Below are 14,786 nucleotides of genomic sequence, written 5' to 3'. Positions count from 1 at the left end.
TGCCAGGTCCCATCCCAAAAGGTGTTAAACAGAACCATCTAATCCACAATGCAACCGAATGAGGTGCACCACTGTACGTGTGAGGAGGCAGCGGCCACGAGAGGGTAACCAGCCAGCCCATGAGCCATGGTCACCGCATCCTCCGTGGGCTGCCTCGAGCCCGGGGGGCAGTGTTCTGCTCACCTCTGAATCCTGAGCACACAGCACAGTCAGTGCTCAATGAAGAAGTCACCACATTTCACAGATGGGAAAACTGAGGCCTTTGCCTCTACTGTCCCTTAGTAAATGGTGTTCACATCGTCACCACTCACACAGTAGAGGAGTCTGGGTTTTTAAATACTTGTAGCAAGGTGACCCAGCATGAGCTACTGCGGTGACCCGAACATTTCCAACCTCTCTGGTTCCTTTGGGTCTTTGACGCAAAGGAAGGGGGGGGCTGGGAGGGAAAGAAGGACCAAGGGAGAGAGGGAGGAAGGGAGGAAGGACAAATGGAAGAAAGGAGGAGAAGATGAAGGAGGAAGAGAAAGAGACATAGGGAGAAAGAAAGAAGGGAGGAGGGGGTAGAGGGAAGGGGGGAGGACGGAGATTCTCAGATCTTGGGGAAAAACTCAGCAAGTTTCTGCAGGCAAATTATGCACCCCAAATATCTGATTTTTAAGTCACTAGGTCTTTCTTTATGAAGTCACAGTAAAATGCAAACTTGTTTTTAAGTGGACTATAGAAGAAACAGCAGGGGACTTCCCTGGTGGTCCAGTGGTTAAGACTCCACGCTTCCAATGCAGGGGGCCCGGGTTGGATCCCTGGTCGGGGAGCTAAGATTTCACATGGGGTGCAGCCAAAAAAAAAAAAAAAAAAAAGCAGCAGCAAATTCACTTCCTAAAGTAAACACAAATACACATCTAAACCTGGATATGCACCAGCCACGAAGAGCAGGACAAATCACACACTAATTACTGTTTGAAGGAAGATCCGACTGTTAATTGCAGTGTGTTTCAGGCATTGCACATGAGTAACTTACCTGAAAAGCTTTCCAATCTGTATGTTAGGAAAGTTGGTAATTAAACACTTCAACTTCCTATTGACTTTATTAGAGATATGATAAGCCTTACACAGTTAGATTATAATTATTTTATTTGTCAAGTGAAGTTGATATTTAGTTAGGAAACTGTTATCCTCACAGGCTTTTTAAAAAAACCCCAAAACCCTGGGACCTGCACTTGACAAAGAGCATCTGAAGCTACCTATATATGGTGTATAGAACCCAAAGAGGTTTGCCAAGCACGTAGGGAATGGCACGTGGAACCACTAATCATCCTTCCTTAGCTTTATCTGCACAGGACCTTGACTTCATCGACTCAGAGACTCGCTTTTAAGTAATGCCTGCTAAAAGCAGCCTTGTGATATAACATCACTTAGGGGGGGTTCTTGATAAAAATTTTAAAAGCAAAATCCCAACGTAATCGTGAGGCAACATCAAACAAAACCAAATTGAGGGATATTTTATAAAGGGACTGGCATGTACTCAGCAAAAATGTTACAGCCATGAAAGGGAAAAAAACAAACCAAAAAAGACAGCAATAATTCCAGAATTAAAGAAGACTAAGGGACATCATAACTTGTAATCCTGGTTTAAACCTGGAGCCAAAAAAAAAAAAAATGGTTTTGGCTATGAAGAACAACGGTAAAATACGAATAAGGTCTGCGGCTTAGCTGATACTGTTATATTAATGCCAACTTCCTGATTTTTAAACGTTTTTTAAAATATTTATTTAGGCTGCGCCGGGTCTTAGTTGCGGCACACGGGATCTCCGCTGCAGCATGCAGGATCGGTTTGGTTGTGGCATGCAGACTTCTTAGTTGTGGCATGCATGCGGGATCTAGTTCCCCAACCAGGGATCGAACCCAGGCCCCCTGTATTGGGGAGTGCTGAGTCTTACCCACTGGACCACCAGGGAAGTCCCACTAACTTCCTGATTTTGATCATACATTGTAGCTCTGTAGGAGGATGTGCTTATTCTTAGGAACACACACTGACGTATTTAGAATTAAAAGGGGCATCGTGTCTACCATGTATTCTCAAATTGTTCAGGAAAATAAAGAGAGAGAAAAACTGAAGAAATTTGATTAGGCAAAGGTGGTGAATGTTAACACTTGAGAAATCTAGGTGATGGGAATACAGGAGTTCTGTGCACTATTCTTGCCACTTTTCTGTAAGCCTGAAATTACTTCAGCGTAGAAAGTTACTAAAAACAGAAAAGGAACCTTGTAGTGGTCATGCTGCTTCTCATTGGTTCGCAATTTGGGGGACTTGGAGACCAATCCATTCATTCATTCATTCATTCAGTAATATTTATTAAGCTCCTATTATGTGGCAGGCTTCATTCAAGCCACTGGGGATACCATAGTGAAAAAAGAAAATCCCAACTCTAAAAGGGAAATGAAGCAACTTGAGGTTTCTGGCAAATCCCCACTTGGATGCCTTGAACTCATGATGTCTTCAACTCAACATGTCCCAAGACCATGTCTGTCACCTCCCTGCCACCTCCACCAAAATACCAGGACCTCATCAACGTTCGCCGTCTTGGGAAACAGCACCCTACCTTTCCCGTGACTGAACTGGGAACCTAGCCACTGCCGCCTCTATCAGCTCAATCTGATCCATCATCTGGTTCTGTTGGCTTTACCTCCTAAATATCTCAGGGATCCACCTGCTTCTCTCCATGTCCACTGCCACGTGGAGCAGGCCCCGGTGGTCCCCTCCCTGGACGGGGAGGATGGATGCCCTCACCAGGCCGGCCTGATTCAACAGCCAGAGGGATCTTTTCAAAATCCACCTCCCAGTACATCACAGCCCTGCTCACAACACTTCAATGGCTTCCTGTTGCATTTGGACACAAAGACACCTTTCTTTTTCCTGATACTTACTTAAATAATACCCTCGTGCATGTGACTGTTTAATAAACGGCCGACTCTCCCCACAGTGAGCTCCACGGGGGCGGGGACCACGCCTGGCTTTGCACACCACTGTGAGCACAGAGTTGGCATTCAATTAATATTTGTTTAATTAGGTGGATAAGCAATTAAAATACTTAATGTCGGGCTTGGACCAGTGAATGGAGTGTGGTACCATTCACTGCCACAGGGGACCTGGGGGAGGCGGGCGTGGAGGGGGTGCTGGCTTTGCAAAACGTGAGGGAGAGGTGGACAAGACGCCGGGCAGGCAGCAGGAAACAGAGACCTGTGGTTTGTGAGGCTGACTTCAGGAAAAGGCACGTACTCTGGTGCTAAATCGAGCTGTGCGCCCCGAGCCATTCCTGTAACACACGCTCTCTCTGCCCTTCAGGAGGAGCTGGGGGGCGGGGTCACATTCGCTCCTGCCCTCTAACAAGCCGCCAGTCATGTGCATAAAACTGTCCCGCCCCTGCCTGCTGTGGACACTGGCTAAACACACGTGTGGCCAACCTACTTCGCTCAGCATCTCTCTACACGCCACCCCCAGCACTGGGCACCTCACCCTTTGTGCAGGGGTGGCAGAGGAGTGCCCGGGGAAGGCTGGCTGAAACAAATTAGAAGTTTTCTGATGTGAAATGCTTTCAAAGAGAGAGAACACAGCTGTGATCCTTGATCACATTCATTCATTTCATTCTTTCTGGGACTTGGAATCCATCAAGCATATCAAATGATGGCAAATGAGTCCAGACTATGCCTCGTTTTAAACCTGCTGATGTGATAGAAACATCAATGCTGTTCTAAAAATAATAATAAAAAATTCGGGCAGTTGTTATTTCACATTTAAATTAACTTCCATTATGGATATCATAATTTTCTGAGAAGTAGCATCTTGTTTCTAAAGCCACCATGTTTTCGTACTCTGAAGTGGTGGTCTCGGGGACCAGCCCCTTCATTTCTGCCAGCTGTGTACCCCATGGAACTCCTGGGTTCCTTTCCCAGTTGCCGCTGCCCAGAGGCTTCCGAGAAGTCCTGTCCGCATAGACCGGGGTTTCTCAACCTGGCACTGGTGACATTTGGGGCTGGGTCATTCTTTGTTGTGGGAGCTGCTCTGTGCACTGCAGGATGTTTAGCAGCGTCCCTGGCCTCCACCCCCAAGATGCCACCTCCCACCCTACCTCCCCACCCACCCCTGATGCTGTAACAACCCGGAATGGCTCCCAGTCGATAAGCACTGTGTGGACACATCTCTGGCCCCCCTGGGCCAGGGTTCTTAGATGCTCTGCCACTTGGCTCAGTCAGCGTCTCCGAGAGAAGAAAGAGAATAGCATCTGATGACGGCTATGAATGAAATAAATGGGGGCAAAATGAACTTCGCTACTTGCTGTCGCCTCAAAGTCTGGAACCCAGCTCATCTGTTGCTGTCTGTAAGGAGCAACCACGTGGCTCTCCTGATAAATAATCAATCATTTATCAATTCCAGTGGATTTTCCTTAACTGTTGTTAGGGCAGCTTGGCAGGCCAGACAGAAACCGGAGGGAAGTTGCATTTCTCAACAGGCAGAGAGCCTCTGATGGCCACGAGTAGGTCACTGTAGGTCCCCCAGGAGTGCCCCGTGTACAGAAGACTACCCTCCTCTCCTCTGGTCCCTCACTCGGCTACCAGCAAGGTACTTCACTGACCTGGCTCCCAGAAAGCTCTGAATCCACCCACCGAGCTTGGTTTTGGCTTGGGCCAACCCCCCGGGGTGCTCTTCACCCTGGACACAGTACCCCAGAATCGTCCCAGGCTGCCAACATCCAAGCCTTTCCTTTTGCTACCTGAGCCTGGGTGCAGAGGTGCCCAGTGCCACCTGCAGCTGGTCTCTATTTTTTTAGAGTTGTGGAAGAAAAGCAGGGATCATCAAAACCAAAAGCAAACAATTTACCCTCCGTTATTAAAACCTCCTGACTCTGCATCTGAAGCGGCAGTAACTACCACGGCTTGCCTAACGCCACAGAAGGCAGGCAGGAAGGACAACACCTTACCGCGCCCTGTGCTCTCTGAGTCTGGGGGCTGGTCAGCCAGGTGGTCTGGTGGGGGATGGATAGTTCAAACCAAGGAGGATGTGTGGACAACAGACAGGGATCAAAGGTTTCCAGGACAGTTATAGCACGTGTGTTTGGGAAGGCCACGTGAAAGAAGGGAACGGGTAAGGGCAGGGCTGGGGTGCCGACAGAACCCGGGGGGCAGAGGGGAGCCTGGCGGGGGCTGCAGGGCCCTGCCCAGAGCTGGAAGCAGAGCATCTGAGCTCATGTCCATGTATGCCCTAGGGAACCCAGGTGAGTCTCTGAACCCCTTTGAGCCTCTGGTTTAACCTCTGTGGAAAGCAATATAAAATAAAAACATACCAACCCACTTGGCTATGTTAATTCCACTTCTAGCAGTTACCCTAAGGAAAAAAGTCATGCAATTATATATTTACATACAGGGATGTACACTACAGTGTTGTGTATAATTTTGACAAATGGAAAAGCACACCAAATGTTACATGCCTAAATATGAGACTAAGTCAAAAAATTATGACAAGGCCATAAATCAGAACGCTTCAGTATCTCTGGTAAGATACACTGTTCCTATTAACGAAGGTGGGAAAAAATGATATGTTTTGAACAATTCTATTTTGTGTTGACTTATGACGTTTTTTAAAAAGTCCGTAACAACATATGCAAAACTCTTAATAGTGGGTAGCAGAACTATCTTGGCACTTATGTACAGTTTCCAAATTTTTCATAATCCACATGTATCTTTCTTGTTGTGTTCAGGAGGAAACGTGATTATGGGGAAGAAAGAAGCCAACTCCTCAGCGGGGGCTAGGAGAAGACCCCTCCCAGGCTCTGCTTAGCTGCTCTCACAACACAACGGGAGCAGTAAAAGATGCCCCATGTTACTGTACAATGTACAAGAGCAGGAATTACCTACTTGTGAACATTTTTGCTTCTTTGTGGATGTCCCTGAAAAATGTTCCAATTGTTACAGTCAGTCTCGAAAGCCACGCAGACTCTACTTATTTGCAAAGCGTCTCGCTTCCAACTCCAGGGCCTGTGGCCCCTCAATGCTGCCTTTCTGGGACCCGTGTCAGCCCCTCCGGGGGGGCAGTTGGATGGAGAGCCAGCCCGGGGGACCTTATCTGTAACTGCCAGTGATTACACAAGCCATAGCAACAGTTTCGCACACAGAGCAGAAGGCCCCAAAGGGAAGGACCTTTGTGGGGTTTTCACAGGGTGGGGATATGTGTTTTCCACCATACCAGCTGGTCTCCAGGCTACTACCAGTCTGCCCTGCCCTCCTTCTGGGAAGAAGGATAATATCTGTGTTTCCAAGGCCTTATTATAAAGTCTAGAGGCACTGCTGTGGGGACAGATTATTCTGGTGGGATTTTCAGATCAAAATCAGTTCCCGCCAATAAAAATCAGAATCTAGATTAGACAGCACTGGTGTATTTGGTTTCAGAGACCCACAGATACAGTGCACATGCTTTCTTTTCTTCAAGGTGGGCATTTCAAGGCAGTCACATACGAAACTGTGATGCAACTGTCTGGCGTCCAGACATTCACTCATCAGCAAACCTTCCCGCATGCCTTGCTGCACAGGAGGCAATATGGTGGATGTGGGGCCACGACAGCGACAGATGCCTTCCCTGCCCTCAGGGGGCTCCCAGAGCTGCAGGACACACAGGCATGGATCAAACATCTAGGTGATTTACTGTTTCATTCCGCATGAGAGGAAGAGCTCCAACCCAAGTCCACCCTGCGGGGCCCTGGTGGAATGCATTACAGGCACACTTGATCTGGATAAAGGCGTCAGGAGGGCTTTCTCCGATGGAGTAAGAATTCAAGCTGAGGCCATAAGGAAACAAAAGGAGTTGGATGGGGAAATGGTTAGGTGTGGGGAGGGGCTGGGAGAGAGGAGGAAGGGACAGTGAGCAGTTTATCATCCCAAGAAGAGGAACACGGCACAAGCAAAAGCCCTCAAGTGGGAAAGGGCTTGACTAGAAGCGGGAGTCCATTTCTATTCACTGAACAAGAAGTTCTGTGTGTTAAACTAGTGCATCAGCCTGACCCGCACGGCTCCTACCCGCTTCTGTGTGAAAGCGCTCTCAGCTCCTCACACAGCATATCCCATTCCTGGGCAACTCTGCTGGACATTCCTTTCCTAAGGACGGCCCAGCACAGAGCTGACACTGTGAGTGGAGTAATGCTTCTGGAAAAGATACAGAAATTATTTCTCCGTGCATCTTGGTGAATCTCGGCACAGGCCGACAATGAAGCAGTAATGGAGGCACTGCTGGGGAACTGAGGGGATTTGGTCCAAGTGTTCCACTCTCCTTGATCTCACTTTCCCCAAGGAAAGCATTTAGAGAAGCTGCTCTTTACTTATTTCTCCAGCCCAGATCCCTTGGGCCCACACGGCCCTCGGTCTCCCCAGCGGCTCCACCTCTGTGTCTCCTGGGCACCTGCACCCAACCGTCTAATGCAGGAACCTCGAGCACACCCCACAGCCACGTGTGCCTCACTATCTTCCCATCACCTCCCACCACCCAGCTGTCAGGACAGAAAGCTGGGACTCATTCTTGACTCTTCCCTCCCCCTCAGCACCCTCTCCCAACCCTGTACCCTACAGTTACGGTGCTACCCGCAAAAAAGAGGTGCTGCAGGCGCCCTGCCCGACTGCAAGGATGGCCGAGGATACAACTAGTGCCCCTGGAGCTGCTCGGCATGGCGTCCTGGCCCCCAAATATATCTCAACTCCATCTCCTTCTCTCCACGCCCAATGCCACCCCCCGTCCACGTCAGCAACATCTAACGGGACCCTTGCTTCTCCGCTGTCCTCCTTCCAGTCTGCTCTCCAGACAGCAGCCACTGCGGGTGGGATCACGTGTCTCCACTGCTCAATACCCGTCTAGCTCTCTGTTGCTCTTAGACTCGAACCTCAACCCCGTACCCCAATCCATGCCTCTCCGTGAGTGGTCTCCCACACCCCCGTCGCCCCTGCTCACCCACCGTCCTCCGGCCACCCTGGCCTGTTCTGGCTCCTCGAACCAGCCCAGCTCTTCCCGACCTCAAGCTAGCGCAGCTCCCCATAACTGACACATACTAGTTGCTTAATAAATACTGACTGAGGAATAAATCAATCTCTTTTTTAGATATCACTCCTATCTTTTGACAAGTGCTAAAAGGCTGTTGGTTCATCACTGGGCTCCCTGGCACATGCCTAAAGGGCAAACTCTGTATCATTTTTTACTGGAAAAAGAGACCATATGTTTTACGTACAGGTGGTGAAGCAGCAAAATTGACTTTTTCTTAATGCACGGTATTTTACTGGTTCTAGATGCAATCTTCTGAAACATCACTGAAATGGAGGAGCATTTTACGATTGACAGTACGTCATCATTGAACTGGCAACAGTATTTTCCTGGAAGCACATAAAAGAATGATGTATCTTGCAATCAAGAGACTTCTAGAAAGCACGAAATGCAGTGTGTAAAGACGTTGGACATGTATGTTCAGCTCGTTTGGGTGTTCCACCTCTAGCTGAGGCAGTGCTGCTGGGCAGCTTGCAATCACAGCTAGCATCTCTCCAAAGCTCTAACTCTACCCCATCGTTCTTGGGGGTCCATCTGGGTCCCTGAGAGCAGTGAGAAGACAACCACTTGACGGTTCCCCAGACTTTCACAAATCCACCCCCCCACACACCCACCCCCAGCTCTCTGAGACCCTTCCTAAATTCTCCATAGGCCAAACTCTCTCTTTTTGAGGGGCCCAGTTGCAGAAGCTACCTCCCTACAAAGCTTCCTCTCATGATACATACACACCTAGTCAAGTTCATTTCATTCCACCTTTTGTTATAAACCTGGTCTTGACGTCTCCCCTATTAGACTCAGAACTCCCAGAGGTTGAGGAAGGGATGTTCACATTGCCCTCCGCCCTGCACAGTGTTTGGAAGGTCAAAGGTGTTCAATATGTTTGCTGAACCGACCCGAATATCCCTCCATCTAAGGCAATTTTTGCCAAGAATCTTCTGCACTATACAATCAATTCCAAACTAAAATGCCAGAGACCAGAAACCTGGAGGGGAAAAAAAATCTAATAGTTAATTTCAGAAAAAAGTAGAAATTCTAAATCTCTTAAAACATACCTCTGAAGTTTAAAAATGTGCAAGCCTTATTAACACTCTGCAAATACTCATTTCGGAGTGTGCTCCGATAATGCGTAATTCCTAATGATCACTGGTCTGAATTTGAACCTGAGTCCCTCGTGCTTAAGTTACACAAGATTAAGGTGGAAACAATGGAGTTGGAAAAACAGTCCCCTTCCGAACTGTGCCATTTCAGCTGCACGTACCCTTTCATGCATGAAACTAATTCAAACCTTCATTATTAAATACAAATCAGAAATGCTTAAAAATCACCCAAAGGAAGTGAAACAAATAATACATATATATGGAACAGAAGATTGTAGAGTTCCATTCTCTAGTCTAGAGGACATAAGTTCTTCCTATCTAGAAAGAATAGAGAAAATCAGCCACTACCATAATATTAGCAACGAAGGTAGGGGCTGCAATGACCTAGAAATAGGGAGGGGTCAGAGGCCCCAGGAGAGGGGAACCAGACCAGGAGTACTGCGGCAGATGCCATGAGAAGGACGTCCAGAAGACAAACCCTTCCTTCTCCAAAGACCACTCCTCCCCCAGAGTAACTGGTAGAATCTGAAAACCCAAACAGGGGACCTAGAAGGGGCAGGTTAGAGGTTTGAACCTGGCTCAGATCACCTGAATACATGAGAGCAGGAAGATTCCAACTTCACCTGTCATTACCTAGACCCCAGAGTGCCCCTGCCGTACATCACAGACAAGCATCATTGCAAATGGGTCTGCTGGTGTGCAGTGGTCAGCTGCAGAGAAAGGAACAAGTGGGTAGGGGTGGGGAAGTGATGGCCTGTCACCTTCGTACCCTGGACACAGATTAGCAGCAGAAATAAACCTCGGTGCCTCCCAGTGCATTTGCCTGTGTTCACTGTGCTCTTATTCTTTGCAAAGCAACAGCATCTGGGGAGAGGGGGGGAGGTGGGAGAAAGAGGAGGAGGCATTCAACCAAGCATCACATGACTCATGCCTCTGAGAGGTGGACTCTGGGTGTCCAGCTCGGGCACCTTGCCTCTCTTGGTGGTAAATTGCCAGGAAAAGTCTGAAACCTCTCTCTGGGCTCTAACCTTTAGCTGTATCCCTCGAAACTACACCCTTTCCCCAAAGAGGTTCGCGATTCACACGGTGAGAGAACAAGCTGCCCCACAGATCTGAGGGTTACCGCGGAGGGCCACTCAAAGAAAAGACGGGTGGGTAAGAGAAAAGGCGACCCCCTCAAGGAGTTTTCCCTTGAGAAGGTCTCACCATGCTCAAGATCTCTGGTATCTCTGCGAACAGAGAAGAGACACAGACATCACTGTCCATCAAGCAAGCCAAATTATTTTATTATTTTGCAAATAGTAAAAACAATGCCCTGCACTTGCTTGATTCAAGTGTCCCACAGTCCAAGGCACAGACATTCGTGTGCTCAGCACCGCCAAGCCCAGCAGCGGCCCCATATTTATTCCGTTAAGCTCACGGAACAAGGTTATGGACAAAACGCCTTAAACGGAGATGTAATGGTATGTACGTATATGTGTATATGTGTAAACATATATATATATATATATATATAAAATGTACATTGCCTCTGATTTTATTCCTATTTCAAACACAAACCTACATTGGACTAAAATATCCTCGTTTAACGCCCTTCGCTTCTTCTCATGTCATAGCATTTAAATCGATCAGGCTGCTATTGATCTTTCTGGCTATTGGGTTTTAAGCAGCTGAACAGGTTGAAGTGGCGGGCTTCGGCCGCAAGCAAATTGGCACAGCTGCTTTCAAACAGCGTCTGGACAGGGGACTCATCTGTTCTTCCAAGACTCCCTACTTTGCTAAGGCAACCTCCGTCCTTGGAACTACTGAGGCTCTTCACCTCGGTGTCTCCATGGACACCCCACCTCAGTGCCTCCTAGGCCACCCCCTTTATCCTTACCCCCAATCTAAGCAGTGCAAGTCTGAGATCCTCCACCTGCCCAATGGTGCTGTCCTTCCTCTTTCTGTTCCAAGCCAGTGCCGCTAAGTCTCACCTCCCCAGCACCTGCCTCATTTTGACCCCGCCTCCCCGCCTCCAGTCTTGCTGCCTCCTTTCCATGGTACCTCAACTTAGCTGACAAATTAATCTTCCACAAGTACTGTGACCATGTGGCTACCCTATTCAATACCACAGAGAACTCTCTCATAACGTGCAGGGCAAGAGCCCATACTCCTTAGCCTGTCCTTCAAAGCCCTCTAAAGCCTGGCCACTGCCAAACCAGTCTGTGTGATATTCCGCTGCTCCCTTATACCCCTAATGCTCCAACCACCCACTGGCATCTACACATGCTCAGAGTAAGTCCACCATAGCTCACGCCATCCCTTGTACCTGCAAGTCGCTTCAGCGCCAGGCTCTGTGTATTCAAACCTTCCAGGTCTTCAAACTCCAGTTTTAAAATGTCCAACCTCCAAAAGCCTTTCCCTTACCACTTTAGATGGAAGGAATCCTTCACTTCTAACTCGTACGACACATTTTTTTTCTTTGCTAGGCATTGTGGGTGTTCACCCTCCCACCCACCCCACGACCTCCCTCTACGGGGAACTCCCTGACCGCTGGCCTCTCTCTTCCTCTCCCTGCATCCTCCACAGGGACCTAACACCATGTCATGGCCAGAGCAGTCACTGCACAGCACCCAAAACTTTGTAGCAGTCTGTCTAGGTGTCCCCCTTTCCATTCTCGGACACCCTTCAGGCTGTCCTATTCACAAGGTAGGGCATTTTCCCAACTAAAATAGAATTTCCCTGCTGCAATTCCAAAGCAGGTCAATATTCCCACCTGATCATGAACTCTTCCCATTTTTTGAAATCTGCCCATTGAGCACAGTTGTCATAGACAGCACCCTGAGAACAGGTCAGCCTTAGAAAGCAGAGGATGTTGAACCGGCCTGGGCTTCTCCACGCTGCGTTTCTACAGACTGTGTGTGTGTGTGTCCATTGAAGATCAGGATACATAGTAGCTAGTCGCGAAGGGCTCAAAGGACCAGCGCTTGGGGAGCGGGGCGGGCAGGGGAGCATCCGGGGAGTTCCACCCTGTTGAATCCTGGGTCCAAACTTTTCCCTCGGTCAACGCGGTACCCTCCTACCCGCCCCGACCGGCAGACGCCTGATGCCACAGGGGCCGCAACAGAAAGAGAAAAAGGCGTCGGATGGGGGAGGCAAAGCTGGGTATTTTCGGAACTTAAGTGGTTCGTGGACTGGCCCTTCTGGTTCCCAGGGATGCGAGGCAGCGTCCGCCGCCCGCAGGTAGGAGCTGGCGCGTCCTGGAAACCGGGATGGGGCAGAGATTGGGATGAAGATGCCGCGGCTGGTGCTGATGCTGAGCCTGCCGCGCAGAATGACAGCCGCTCCCCCCACCCTGCCCCAGGAGGTGTCGAGCGCCCGGCTCCGCGCTCCCGGGGGCGCTCGGCGCACCCAGTCCCTCCGGCCCACTCCGGCCCCGGGCAGGGCCTGCGGGCTGCGATGGGGCCCGCGGCCACTACTCACCCGGAGGGTTGACCGCCGCCGGGGTTGCCATCTTGCTCGGAAGGCTCGGCGCGCGCCGGGCGGGGACGAGGAGGGGCGGCGCGGAGCCGGGCGCCCCACCCGGGGCAGGCGAGGCCAGCGCAGGCCCAGGCGCCGCCGCCGCCACCGCCACCACTGCCACACAAAGGACGGCGCGGGCGGGCGCTGCCTCCGCGCTCTCCCGCCGCCGCGGCCGCCCGCCGCCCCCGCCTTTATCGCCTCCGCCCCCTCCTCGGCCTCCTCCTCCCGCTTCAGCCTTTGTCACGCGGCGGGGGGTGCCGGGCCGCGGCTCCCCCGGCCAGGCCGCAGCACCGCGAGACTTGGGGCCGCGGGCGGGTGGGGCGACCCCCGAGTCTGGGGCCGCCCCCTCGGGCCCGCGCAGGTGCCCAGGCTCGAGCCGGAGGCACGCCCCCTCCCTTGTCGCTGGGTCCGGGTCTCTCCCACCCCCGGGTGTCCGGGACGCATCACGGAGGGGCGCTGTCCCCAGGCCAGAGGGCCGGGGCGGAGAAGGTGGGGGGACAACCTCTTAAGATGCAGAGGGACGCGGGTCTCGGAGACGGAGAGAAACAAAGGCGCCCCAGTGCTGCCCACTTAGCATGCCAGGGCCGTGCCGCTCGGCTCCCGCGGCTAGAGACGCCCAAGGCCACGGGCACCTCCAAGGCCACGGCCACGGACAGCTGACGAGCGCACTCAGCAAACGCCCTGGCAGAGGCAGCCGGCCCGGGAATTTGTGGATGATTTGGCTTTGAGAAAGGCTCTCAGCTCTGCTTTCCTTCTTGCGCGGTGGCTGTCATTGGCTATCACCTGAAGTTCTTGCAGGAGCCTTATGCGACCACCTGAGCATTTAAGAGATTCTCTAAATGCTTTTGTCGGCATATCCTGGTAAAGTTAGGCTGTAGGGAGCTTGGAGGGATTGTTTCTCTGCCAGACGGTAGGCTGGTTCTTAGGAAGAAGACTGGCACCCTAGTGGGTGCCCCGTGCAGGTTCCATGGAAGAGTGAACACATCCCAGTGAGAGCCACAAAGGGCAAGATGGCCCCTAAATGTAGACATGTTTGCAAAAACATCGGACTGTCTTAAATCCTTACGAAGAAGCATTTGGAGGGGTGGGTAGAGAAAAAATGCTTGGGGTATATTTTCGCATAAGCATTGTCTTCCGGAGAGTATTTGACACTACTGATTTGACTAACACGTGCTTAATATTCATTTGTTTATCAATTCCACGAAACTGAATGTCTGTTGTGTGCCTGGCACAAAGCTAGGTATTGGCCAGACCGTGGAAAGAGAGCCACAGGGGCTCTGCCCTCCCTGGACTTCTAAGGTATGTGCACTCAGGAAGCACACAGCTGCCTGGGGCACCTTGTGGTCACTGGTGAATGAATGAGGCCAGAGAGAGGGTGGAGTGATCAAGAAAGCACAAACTAGGCTGTGAAGAAATGAGCAGAATGTGGAGAGGTGGAAAAGAAAGACACTTCAGGTGAAGACTTAAGGCATGTGTGCATCCGGCATCACGACAGGCCAGCTCCAGACAGATAACGAGAGGGAGAGAGAGAGCAACTCGGGTACCAGCTGGGACCACCCCCATCCAAGTAGCTGCCCCTGATTTCCCCAGCATCAGTCAAATGAGAGCTCAGGCTCTCTTCCACATACTCCCAACCGGCAACACCCTCAAAGACCCATGTGCACTTAATAAATACACGGTCTACCTGACTGAAGATTTGTTAGGGTAAGTGGAAGAGGAGGCTTATTGCACTCCTCAAGCAAGGTAAAAATCCACCTTCAATGTTTCCGCCACCCAGAACGATCCCCTTTTAGGAGCCGCTCCCCACTGGCAGTTCTGTCTGTGGTGGCGCATCTTTACATAGCCCCCAGCTTCACTGTAGCCCTGCTCCCACCAAGCTCTTTGCATTCTCCGACTTTCCACACCCCTCAGAGGTAAGCAAGGCCCTCTCCTTGGTGTTCACGCATCGTCCACAACATGTGGCTCATTTTGGTATTATCTCCAAGCAAATACATTTTTAATAGTCTCCCTAAAAAATAAAAGTGTAGTAAACATGACCATTACAGCTGCACGCACACATATATTTAACTGTGTTGCTGCCCTCTGCCCATTTTTCTAAAACGTTGCTCTGCAGA

At 50.6% G+C, this 14,786-nt stretch overlaps 1 protein-coding gene across 1 annotated transcript in view; it reads right to left on the bottom strand.

Moving 5' to 3' along the window:
* Positions 1 to 12,665, bottom strand: part of ARNT2 (aryl hydrocarbon receptor nuclear translocator 2) — a 195,324-nt gene extending 182,659 nt beyond the window's left edge. Inside the window, exon 1 of the mRNA XM_060120677.1 lies at positions 12,634 to 12,665. Coding sequence (XP_059976660.1) covers positions 12,634 to 12,664 — 31 coding nt within the window. The 5' untranslated portion in view covers position 12,665. The remainder of the gene's footprint in view (positions 1 to 12,633) is intronic.
* Between the last annotated feature and the right edge of the window lie 2,121 nt (positions 12,666 to 14,786).

This window comes from Lagenorhynchus albirostris, chromosome 1 (genome assembly GCF_949774975.1).
Source record: "Lagenorhynchus albirostris chromosome 1, mLagAlb1.1, whole genome shotgun sequence".
In the NCBI taxonomy this organism is placed as follows: domain Eukaryota; kingdom Metazoa; phylum Chordata; class Mammalia; order Artiodactyla; family Delphinidae; genus Lagenorhynchus; species Lagenorhynchus albirostris.
Note: the sequence above shows the minus strand (reverse complement) of the source record. Positions and strands in the feature narration are given on the sequence as shown.